Source organism: Chiloscyllium plagiosum, unplaced genomic scaffold, assembly GCF_037043375.1.
Source record: "Chiloscyllium plagiosum isolate Xiang-an unplaced genomic scaffold, Cpla_swu_hap1 HiC_scaffold_36, whole genome shotgun sequence".
In the NCBI taxonomy this organism is placed as follows: Eukaryota; Metazoa; Chordata; class Chondrichthyes; order Orectolobiformes; family Hemiscylliidae; genus Chiloscyllium; species Chiloscyllium plagiosum.
Window position 1 is genome coordinate 45,309,756 of NW_028270174.1, and position 12,156 is coordinate 45,321,911.

At 41.3% G+C, this 12,156-nt stretch overlaps 2 protein-coding genes across 6 annotated transcripts in view; one reads left to right on the top strand and one right to left on the bottom strand.

Annotated features, from left to right (window-relative positions):
• Window positions 1-3,756, top strand: part of LOC122559359 (tryptophan 2,3-dioxygenase-like) — a 95,881-nt gene extending 92,125 nt beyond the window's left edge. The window contains exon 11 of one of the 2 annotated variants that reach the window (XM_087980136.1): window positions 2,360-3,756. In XM_087980136.1, the coding sequence (XP_087836262.1) occupies window positions 2,360-2,385 (26 nt within the window). In that variant the 3' untranslated portion in view covers window positions 2,386-3,756. The remainder of the gene's footprint in view (window positions 1-2,359) is intronic. The other variant, XM_043708807.2, reaches the window with a different exon arrangement.
• The window catches only part of ctso (cathepsin O), a 74,854-nt gene continuing 64,583 nt past the window's right edge, over window positions 1,886-12,156 (bottom strand). For 2 of the 4 annotated variants that reach the window (XM_087980139.1, XM_087980137.1), the window contains 3 exons: window positions 5,742-5,834; window positions 3,297-3,367; window positions 1,886-2,530 (listed from right to left, as the gene is read on the bottom strand). In XM_087980139.1, coding sequence (XP_087836265.1) covers window positions 3,318-3,367; window positions 5,742-5,834 — 143 coding nt within the window. In that variant the 3' untranslated portion in view covers window positions 1,886-2,530; window positions 3,297-3,317. Of the gene's footprint in view, window positions 2,531-3,296; window positions 3,368-5,741; window positions 5,835-6,167; window positions 6,394-12,156 lie in introns of those variants that run through there. The other 2 variants (XM_043708809.2, XM_087980138.1) reach the window with 2 other exon arrangements.

Here is a 12,156-nt window from a genome sequence, read left to right on the forward strand (position 1 = left end):
CCTCAAATTTCAGTCTACAAAGAGAGCTTCAGGATTGGGTTAGAAGGGAGACAAGGATGGATTGTGAGCAGGAAGGGTAGAAAACATCCATCATGACCTCCTTCCAACATTGATACCACCATCCTCTCCAACATCTAATCCCTGTGGATATTCCCTTGTGCGCAGCCTCTCTAACATCTCCATATTTGAGCCTCACTTCCTCTCCTTACCCGAAGACCCGCACACCTACCGAAGCCTGGGGTCTGGAGATATGCACACTGGGCACCATTTGCAGTCCCAATCTAGCTCACTTCGACTTCTGGTGCTACTGTGACTATAGAGCCAGTGGCCAAGGTGGAGCTTCTTCCCAAGAGAACAGCAGTAATACTCATTGGAGCATTGAACATCAGTGGAAGAGCCAGCATAGAAAGGAACACATTTGTCATTGCTATGGTTTAAATAAACTAGGTGTTACATGGTAATTCTAGAAAATTTATAGAGAAGGCTCTGGGAAAATCAAAACTACTTCAGTAAATACTTAGGAATTTAGTACAATTGTCTTCACTACTCAAAACTGGTACTTTTTGCTACTTTGCCCATCCTTCAGACAGCCTCTTAACTGTGACATATCTTCCTAGTTAGTGAAAATGCCAACTCAGCCCTGAACCGAATTTTCACTATATTTAGGAAGCCTATCAGTGCCAGTTTTCAGGATTATTACTGCAGCACCAGCAGAGATGATTAAGCACTTAAGAAAGCCATGATGATCAAAAGAGCATATGTTTTAGGTAACAGGTGCACAGGATTGGGATGGAGAAATGGAAAGCTGGAGAGAGGGAGTGCTGTTATTAGGCCCTCTTTCATCTTGAGGACATTGAGCCTTTGACACTGCCACCCAGCTCAGGCTTTCTCCCATCTTGTGCATGACAGTCCTGGGGAAGTTACAGTAACTTTAATAAAAGAGGAAAATGACAGAGCAAGTAGGTAGTGAATACAATAGAAGCTCAATTAGTTATTATAGCACTCAAGGAATGCTCTTGCCATTTTTCACCTTGTATTCTTGCTGAATAAATGGGAATTAGCACACAAGATACTGGACCATGAGCTTGAAAATGGGATTAGAATAGTTAGATGATGTTTCTGAATGGATGGACACAACGGGCCGAAGGGCCTTTCTCTGAATTGATCTCGCTGACTCAGGTTAGTTGATGAAATGAGCTGCCAGAGGAGGTGGTACAATTACAATATTTAAATGGAATCTGGATGAGTACATGGATAGGAAGGGTTTAGAGGGATATGGGCCAAATGCTGGCAAATGAGATGAGATGAGTTTAGGATATCTGGTCAACGTGAATGAGTTGAACCAAAGGATCTGTTTCTGTACTGTACAACTCTATGACACCATTTGTGATAAGATTTAAAAAAAAAAACCTGTTAATTAAGCAGCAGTACTCACGTTACTATCAACACCAATCATTAAAATAGACCTAGAAGTCAATTTGGACATCTTCAAAAAGAGAACTATGTACAACATTAAGAAATGTTTGCTGTCTTTCTGGCGATCGAAGTTAAATTTAATTTTGATCAATTCCGTGAGCAGTGTACACGTAAATTGAAAAGTACATGCATAAAGGTGATAAACTCGAAAAACACTGAGTGTATTTTGGTATCATAGTTGTAAGGAATGAAGGTTGGGAGCAGTCATTTGGTTAATTACCATCGTTTTAGTGCATTGTACTATGCTGCCAAGCAAGATTGTCATTTTGTCCCTTTTGTAGTGCATCCAACAAAGTGGGAAAGTCAACAAATGTGATACTCATAAGCTGCTCATTGGAAGTTTCCATGGAAATATTGATATTTGAAAACAGTTTTAACATTTAAATTTATATTAGTGCAAATATGTACATTCTTTGCCATAATAAAATTTATTTGAAAATGTTAAGAATGATCATAAACTTAGGTAATGCAAATCATGAAGCAATCACGTAAATTAGTAAACTGCAATACAAAAGAGCCCCAAATTTCTGTGAAAAACAAATGAAGCCACTTTGGTATTCTCAGGTAATAAATATTATGAATATTGATAAGAGATGCTAATAACTAACTTAATACTAAGGCGAAAACATTTTAAGGCTGCTCCAGGGTGAGGTAGTTCACCCACTGCCAATGCACTTCAGAAAATGGTGGAATAGCATCGACAAGCTATTTTATACCAGCTGTAAGGTACCACTATATAAGGTTCAATACTGCCAGCGAAGAGTCCAGAAGATTTAAGATGAAACGTTCTTGTCTGTGCCAGCAGGAATTAAGAAATCAGGTAGATCCAAGCACACTTGTGTGAGGCGATTCACCTAAATCTCTTCCATTGATTTAAATGCAGGAAATATCAGATGGGTCCTGACATAGGTAACATGACAGGATCTGCAGTGGCTGTCGAGAAATTGGACTCTCTTCATCTTTAATTCAGTTCTTGGTAAAAGGCTGTCCTGTAGGCAGACCAAGATCCAAGATCCTTCTCATACAAACGCTACTGCAACTGAATCAGCAATCCCTGAATGATTAAGAAGAAAATGTACAACATTAAGAAATGTTTACTTGGAAACTGCATCTCATGTATAAATAGTTAATATTTCAGTTTGATGTTTTTACACCTGCATTCTTCCCTCTCTTCTCAAGTGAAAAGTATAGTACAGACCTGCTCATGTGATTTATGTAATAGCTCAAAAGCAACATACAGCAGCTGTGGTAAATCTGAAACTAAAACAGAAAATTTTGAAATTTGTTTGCTACTCAGGAAGCATGTGTGAAAGGAGAAAAAGGATTAACATTTCAGGTTGATAACTTTTTAAAATTCTTTAGATCATCAATCTGAAACATTAGCTCTTGTTTCAAATGCCACAGATGTTACCTGATATCCCTCTGGTTAGCTGCTTTCAGGTACCTGGAATTGACATTCTTTCTGCTTCTGCATGTTGATTTTATATGCAAACAATAAATTCTATTGATACCTTTCAGCCAGGACATTTGTACTATGGCAAGTGGAGTTTTTGGATGTGAACAGTTCTAGGCTATCAAGCATTATATCACAAATCTCCTTTCACCACCATATATGCTGCAACTAAAGCTGTGCTCTTGTGTAGATTTCAACAGAAACACTGGAAATCATCAGAGGAAGAAATGACAATTTTACTTCTCAATAGCCTCATTTCCTATCTGAAGACATTTGCAACACTTTTAAGAACAATCTTAGATTCACCATGCTATCTCCAGGGGCAGTGGGTAGGGGAGCACTGACTAATTCAACACCATGCTCTCACCTTGGGACACTGGGTTTAAATTCAACGAAGACGAGTGAAATGAACATATATTTCTGAAGGCTGTAAGGATCCTAAGTGAAATAAATATTAACGGTTTCAATCACTTCTGACAGAATGAACTGTAGAGAAAAGAAAAGTCCTTAATTTGACAGTAATTGATAAATTCAGAGGATTCAGAAACAGTTGATGTGTAAAAAGGGAACAATTTAACTAACAAGAAGAACCATTATGGTTCTTAATTTAATGTATTTTGGGGCATAGTGCAGCAAGCACTTTGTGATATTCTCCATTACTTTATGCACATTGTTTGCCATATTTCCAATATCAGTGAATTCACTGCAAAAGTATTTGCTAAAAGTGATTTGTATATTTAAAATGTTGGATTTTCCTGTTATGATTTTCCAATTTTGGATACACCTTCAGAAGCCAATGAAGCAAAGGGTGGTTATGGGATCCGGTGCTCAATTTACGTCAGGGTGGGGGGGGTTAGGGGAAGGTGAGCAGGACCTGCATATGGAAGTCCTGCCTCCATTAGCACATCCGATTTTTGCTGGTGGGAGAAGAGGATAGGGAACAAATCATACAGGCAGGAAACTAAACTCAGCAGAGTCATTTGAAATTAATGCTGATTTCAAACAGGCCCTATTTTTTAGATTAGATTAGATTACATTACAGAGTGGAAACAGGCCCTTCGGCCCAACAAGTCCACACCGACCCTCCGAAGCGCAACCCACCCATACCCCTACATTTACCCCTTACCTAATACTACGGACAATTTAGCATGGCCAATTCACCTGACCTGCACATCTTTGGACTGTGGGAGGAAATCGCAGCACCCGGAGGAAACCCACGCAGACATGGGGAGAACGTGCAAACTCCACACAGTCAGTCGCCTGAGGCGGGAATTGAACCCGGGTCTCTGGCGCTGTGAGGCAGCAGTGCTAACCACTGTGCCACCGTGCCGCCCAACTGTTAAATCACATTATTGGAGTCACAAATTGGTAGAGGTTACTAAACATTCTTGATTGAGACATATAGTCTGTTTAAGTGTCATACCTCAAAGTTATTTAAACCCTTAGCCCTTTGAAAACAAAAACAGCAATGAGGCTGCAGCTGTCAGTTAGAGTATGAAAGAAAGTTTTACTGCTACAATACATAGATTGACAGGTCATCTGATTGCCACCTGTTCCTGCAGTTTCAGTACACTTTTATTTATATTTCTAAGATTTGTTATTGCAACAGTATGAATGCTTAGTTAATTTTTAAGTGCATAAAAATCAATTATCTCAGTAGGAGACAGAAGTGGTACTGTATTCCCAATTTGATTGAAAGCTTCAAGACGCAATTAAAGGATTACGTCTTTGATGTGGTTTCTGAAAAGACATTTTTATAACAGATTGTCCAATTGAGAGGATTTAAATTGTTGAATGGGTTTCAAGAATGAGAATTATTTCAGTTTAAAACATATACATAAGCAATAATTCTATTGGCAAAAAGTTTATTTATTTTTCTTCTTGCCATGGCTCCTGGGGCCTGCCCATTGTAGGTAATTGGTGAGTAGGATTGAAGATGGTATGAGGGGTGTAAGGAAACATGCAGGTGGCAGGGGAAGCAGGTCCAAAAGTGACAGGTGAGGGCCTAATAACCTTTTATTAAACTGGGCCAAAGGCTCAGAGAACCAAGTTGGGCTTCTTACTAAATCACTTTGACGCTCACCTGCCTCATAACAGCACCCAGAACATTCCTTGTTCACTCCCAGAACAAACACTGTATGAAACAGGGCTCTTGACATCAAGGTGGGGCTGCTGAATTGGAAAATTTACACACTCATGTGATTTGCCCTGTCAGAGAAAACTGCAATCCTAATGATTGCCTCTGTTACCATAACCGTCCCAGGAAAATTTATCCACCTCTTTCCAGCTGTCAGCATCTCAATAGGGGCTTCACCATTGCAAATGTCACTTACTTCCAATAAGCCTTTATGGCTTTTCTCCCCCATTGGACCAAATAGCTGGAATGTCTGTCAGTAGTTCATCAGTGCCAAAAAAAGTAATTAATTTGTGAGCTTGGTGACATGAAGTACCAGACTCAAAAAGAGAAGAAAATCAGTTTTTGGCTCTTCCAGTACTATATTTGGTTTTGGCATGGCACCTAGTTTCTTTTCCTTCTGGGATGAAATTGGAAACCAGACTTTGTAGCAATGCAACTTCACCAGGAACCATGATGCAAAAGTAGAAAAGCTTTCCACAACATGATACTGCATGGTGTAAACTGATACAGTTTTACAACTGAACTCAATAAAAAAAGGGACACCCATCTCCAAAATATGAAGATATTGATTTTTCAACAGATTTTTCCCTTGATTACACAGATACATCAAAAGACATTCCCTAAGTGAATGAAATTTTATTTTAAAATGAACTGTGGATTCCATAGAAAACTCACCACAAATATTTCTTCCCATTTTGATGTATACATAGCCATCAATTCCCCATTTGGTTCCCCATGAATTCCGTACAATCCAATAAGGAATATCACCTGTTTTCAAGAAAGAATTGCTGCAAGTTACTGTTAATTCATTCTTGTCACTACTTCATGGCAACAATATCATAAAGCACTTGTATCTACATTGCAGCACAGTGTGTAGAACCTCGGAGATCATTTCGATGTTAAGTACTTTGCTTATACCTAACTTCATTCAGCAAATTTTCAGGAGCGAGACCAGAGTTTACACGACTGAGTCAACTCTCCAAATCCAATTCAGAACAAACTTTCTTGAACAGCTGGACTTTTGTTTTGGCCTGGGGTTGTGAATATAGTTCAACTTAACTTAACTGCAATAGTCAAGAATTTATTCACCTTTATTACAGACCACGGCATCTTGAAGCAGCTGGGAGGTGGAAGTGATGAATAAGTGGTAATTGCAGACAATTCAATAATTAGAGGAGACGAGTAGCACTCTTTGTAAGTAGGATTGTATATACTGCCTTCCTGCTGACAGGACAGGTAGCAACTCAAATAGTAAATTTGGAGAGGAGGTGAGGGAGCCAGTTATGTTGAGGTGCACACATAGTGAATTGTTGAGAAGAGGTTCTGTCTGGAGAGTAGTAGAAACAAGAAGATACAATTATGAACATGGCTTCACAGTTTTAATCATTAGAGTATTTGATAAGGAGAATATGAAAGCGAACAAGCAGCTGAAAAAGTGGGATGAGAAAGAGAAATACCAATGTTAAGAGAGGAAGGAAAATTACTATTGGCATGTGCTCCATTGAAACAATTTAAAACCAATGATTTAACAGAATAGAGTGGCAACAAAGACTACAAACTATTAAGTTGCTGGAAGGAGGGTTTTCAGGTATAAATAAAGTTTCAAAAACAAACAAGAGGGAAGAGAGCAGGAAAAAGGTTAGATTTTGTACTTTAGGCAACACAGGCAAAGGGAAAACTGGAATACATAAATCAATTAAAGCAGAAGAGACAAGTATGAAATCTGTGAGAAAAATATTACAGTCAACGTGCAGATTAGGATGTGTGACTCAAATAAACATTATTTACCCAAATTCTTGAAATACACAAACCAATCTTAATAAACCTCAGGTCCAAATTCAACTTGTCAGGCCTGATACAATAGCCATCACCAAGTCATGGTTGCCTGATAGTAAGGATCAGCAACTAAATACACCAGGTTATAAAATCGATTGGAAAGACATGAAATGGTAGGGGGAAAACATACTTGCCTTAGAAATAAGGATAAAATCACATCAATGATAAGAGATTGATTTAACATTGAATTGGGATTTTGTATGGGACCCCAAGTATCAGCTGACAAATATGGTTTGTTGAAGAAGGGCTAATGCCCGAAACGTCGATTCTCCTGTTCCCTAGATGCTGCCTGACCTGCTGCGCTTTTCCAGCAACACATTTCCAAATATGGTTTGTTTAAAAGCAGAGATTAAGGGTTTTAACATTCTTATATAATGGGTTAAGGGGACGAGCATATATCAGAAAGATAGTGAATTTCTTGAATTTGTCCAGGACTGGTCAACATTTTTTCTGCAACATTATGCCTTGCAGCTAACAAAAGGAATGTTGTAATGGATTTAGTAATGAATAATGAGCAAGATGTAGATGTAGCAAACAGTGTATGATTTAACCAATTTAACCAATTATGATTATAGGTGGCACGGTGATTAGCACTGCTGCCTCACAGTGCCAGAGACCCAGGTTCAATTCCCACCTCAGGCGACTGACTGTGTGGAGTTTGCACATTCTCCCTGTGTTTGCGTGGGTTTCCTCCGGGTGCTCCGGTTTCCTCCCACAGTCCAAAAATGTGAGGGTTAGGTGAATTGCCCGTAGTGTTAGGTGAAGGGGTAAATGTAGGGGAATGGGTCTGGGTGGGTTGTGCTTTGGCGAGTCGGTGTGGACTTATTGGGCCGAAGGGCCTGTTTCCACACTGTAAGTAATCTAAAAAAAATGATCAAGTTCAATGCAGTGTCTGAAAGGGCAGACAGCTCGTAAGGGCAGAGTTTTACCTGCATCTTTGGAGACACATGGAGTGTTAAAGTTCCAAAAAGTGATGTAAGGTCAAGCTCCTGCTATAATTCTGTACACTTCCATGTTTCAGGAGAAAGTGAGGACTGCAGATGCTGGAGATCAGAGCTGAAAATGTGTTGCTGGAAAAGCGCAGCAGGTCAGGCAGCATCCAAGGAGCAGGAGAATCGACGTCACGCCCAAAACGTCGATTCTCCTTCCACTTCCAGATTTCATCTGACTAGTTCAAGAAGGCTGTTTATAATCACCTTCTCAAGGGAAATTAGGAATGGACAATAAATAGTAAAATAACCACCAATACTCATATCCATGAAAGAATAAGATTTAAAAATACCTGCAGCAATACGATAGAAGATCTTTGCATTTCAGCAAATGTACATTAGGTGTTATTCTCCATACTCATTTATGGCAGTGAGACCTGAACTGTGTATCAGTGACATACACAGGTACTAGAGAAATTCCATCAGCAATGCCTCCAGATTCAGTGGAAAGACTATGCAATAAATTCATGCACACTTCTTAAAACTAGCCCACAGGCATTCAGGCAAAACTCCTCCCAACATCACATAATAGCATATAGAAGAATGAGAGGAGATCTCATTTAGGTGCACAAGATGTGAAAGGGAATTGACAAATTAGACACAGAGTAGATGTTTTCCTTTGTGGGGCTATACAGAATGTCAGGTCATTGTTTTAGGTTGAGTGGCAAATTAAAAAGGGAGATGACAAGGAATTACTTCTCTCAGATGATAGTGAATATGTGGAATTCACTATCCCAGAGTATGGTGGATGTCAGGGCACTGAATAAATTTGATACGTAGATCTTTAGTTATTAAAAGAGTCATGTATCAGCTTCCCATGGAGTTCTAGGGTACACCTGATCAGGTCCTGGGATTTATCCACTGTTATCTGTATCAAGACATAAAAGTGGATAAATCCCCCAGGACCTGATCAGTGTACCCTGGAACTCTGTGGGAAGCTAGGTAAGTGATTGCTAGGTCCCTCGCTGAGATATTTGTATCATCGATAGTCACAGGTGAGGTGCCAGAAGACTGGAGTTTGGCTAACATGGTGCCACTGTTTAAGAAGGGTGGTAAGGGCAAGCCAGGGAGCTATAGACCAGTGAGCCTGACGTTGGTGGTGGACAAGTTGTTGGAGGGAATCCTGAGGGACAGGATGTACATATATTTGGAAAGGCAAGGACCGATTAGAGATAGGCAAAATGGCTTTGTGTGTAGGAAATCACGTCTCACAAACTTGATTGAGTTTTTAAAAGAAGTCACAAAGAGGATTGATGAAGGCAGAGCGGTGGATGTGATGTATATGGACTTCACTGAGGCGCTCAACAAGGTTTCCCATGGGAGAGTGGTTAGCAAGGTTAGATCTCATTGAATACAGGAGAACTAGCCATTTGGATACAGAACTGGCTCAAAAGTAGAAGACAGAGGTGCTGCATTTTGGGAAAGCAAATCTTAGCAGGACTTATACACTTAATGGTAAGGTCCTACAGAGTGTTGCTGAACAAAGAGACCTTGGAGTGCAGGTTCATATCTCCTTCAAAGTGGAGTTGCAGGTAGATAAGATAGTGAAGAAGGCGTTTGGTATGCGTTCGTTTATTGTTAGGGTATTGAGTGCAGGAGTTGGGAGATCATGTTGCAGCTGTACAGGACATTGGTTAGGCCACTGTTGGAATATTGCGTGCAATTCTGGTCTCCTTCCTATTGGAAGGATGTTGTGAAACTTGAAAGGGTTCAGAAAAGATTTACAAGGATGTTGCCAGGGTTAGAGGATCTGAGCTAAAGGGAGAGGTTGAATAAGCAAGGGCTGTTTTCCCTGGTGTGCTGGAGGCTGAGGGGTGACCTTATAGAAGTTTATAAAATCATGAGGGGCATGGATAGGATAAATAGACAAAGTTTCTTCCCTGGGGTGGAAGAGTCCAGAAGTAGAGGGCATAGGTTTAGGGTGAGAGGGGAAAGATATAAAAGAGACCTAAGGGGCAATGTTTTCATGCAGAGGATGATGCGTGTGTGGAATGAGCTGCCAGAGGAAGTGGTGGAGGCTGGTACAATTGCAACATTTAAAAGGCATCTAGATAGATATATGAATAGGAAAGGTTTGGAGGGATATGGGCTTGGTGCTAGATTGGGTTGGGATACCTGGTTGGCATGGATGGGTTGGACCAATGGGCTTGTTTCCATGTTGAACATCTCTATGACAGGCAGTACGGTTCAGGCTAAGATGAGATCAGGTTGCATGGGTTTGAGGGGCTGAATTGCCTATTCGTGCTGCACCTTCTTATGTTCTTACAATGGACTGAACACTATTTCTGGATGACTGAAGACATAGAACATGGAACTATTTGGCACAGGAACAGGCCCTTCGACCCACAATGCTGTACTGTACATGATGCCAAATTAAACTAATCCCTTCTGCATACCCTTGGTCCACTCCTTTCATACTTATGAGCTTATCTAAAAATCTCTTAAACACCTCTATCGTATCTAGGAGAAAGTGAGGACTGCAGGTGCTGGAGATCAGAGTCAAGAGTGTAGTGCTGGAAAAGCACAGCAGGTCAGGTAGCATCCGCGGAGCAGGAGAATCGATGTTTAGGCCCAAAACGTCTATTCACCTCCTCGAATGCTGCCTGATCTGCTGTATTTTTCTCGAGCCCTATTGTATGTCTTTACCCCCATTCCTGGCAGCATGTTCCAGGCTCCTACTACTCTGTCTAAAACATCCCCTCACCTCTTCTTTGAGCTTTCCCCTTTCACTTTAAAAGCATTTCCCGAGTTTGTAGACATTTCAATTCTGGGGATTCTGACCATCAACCCTATCCAGACATCTCGTAATTTTATAGACTTTTGCCAAGTCTCCCTTCAGCCTCCGTCGCTCCACGCAAAACAACCTGAGATTTTCTAGCTTCTCCTTAGAGAGAATAGGGCCCCTCAAAGATCAGCAAGGCAGCCTTTGTGAGCTGCAGAAAATGGGGGAGATACTAAATGAGTATTTTGCATCAGTACTTACTGTGGAAAAGGATATGGAAGATATAGAAAGTAGCGAAATGGATGGTGACAACTTGCAAAATGTCCATATTACAGAGGAGGAAGTGCTGGATGCCTTTGAATTAGATAACTTACAGTGCGGAAACAGGCCCTTCGGCCCAACAAGTCCACACCGACCCTCCGAAGAGCAACCCACCCAAACCCATTCCCCTACATTAACCCCTTCGCCTAACACTATGGGCAATTTAGCATGGCCAATTCACTTAACCTGCACACCTTTGGACTGTGGTAGGAAACCGGAGCACCCGGAGGAAACCCATGCAGACACGGGGAGATTGTACAAACTCCACAAAGACAGTTGCCCGAGGCGGGAATTGAACTATGGCACTATGAGGCAGCAGTGCTAACCACTGTGCCACCGTGCCGCCCACCTTGAAACACATAAAGGTGGATAAATCCACAGGACCTAATCAGGTGTACCCTAGAACTCTGTGGGAAGCTAGAGAAGTGATTGCTAGGCCTCTTGCTGAGTTATTTGTATCATCAATAGTCACAGGTGAGGTCCCGGAAGACTGGAGGTTGGCTGACTTGGTGCCACTGTTTATGAAAGGCGGTAAAGACTAGCCAGTGAGCCTGACATCAATAGTGGGCAAGTTGTTGGAGGGAATCCTGAGGAACAGGATGTACATGTATTTGGAAAGGCAAGGACTGATTAGGTATAGTCAACACGGCTTTGTGCGTGGGAAATCACGTCTCACAAACCTGATTGAGTTTTTTGAAGAAGTAACAAAGAAGATTGTGGGCAGCAAGGTGGCACAGTGGTTAGCACTGATGCCTCACATGCAAGAGACCCGGGTTCAATTCCCGCCTCAGGTGACTGACTGCGTGGAGTTTGTACATTCTCCCTGTGTCTGAGTGGGTTTCCTCCCACAGTCCAAAAATGTGCAGGTCAGGTGAATTGGCGATGCTAAATTGCCCATAGTGTTAGGTGAAGGGGTAAATGTAGGGGAATGGGTCTGGGTGGGTTGCGCTTCGGCGGGTTGGTGTGGATTTGTTGGGCCGAAGGGCCTGTTTCCACACTGTAAGTAATTTAATCTAATCTAATCTAACAAAGAGGATTGATGAGGGCAGAACGTAGATGTGATCTATACGGAGTTCAGTAAGGCGTTCAACAAGTTTCCCCGTGGGAGACTGGTTAGCAAGGTTAGATCTCACGGAATACAGGGAGAACTCGCCATTTGAATAGAATAGAATAGAATAGAAGAATACAGCGCGGTACAGGCCCTTTGGCCCTCGATGTTGCG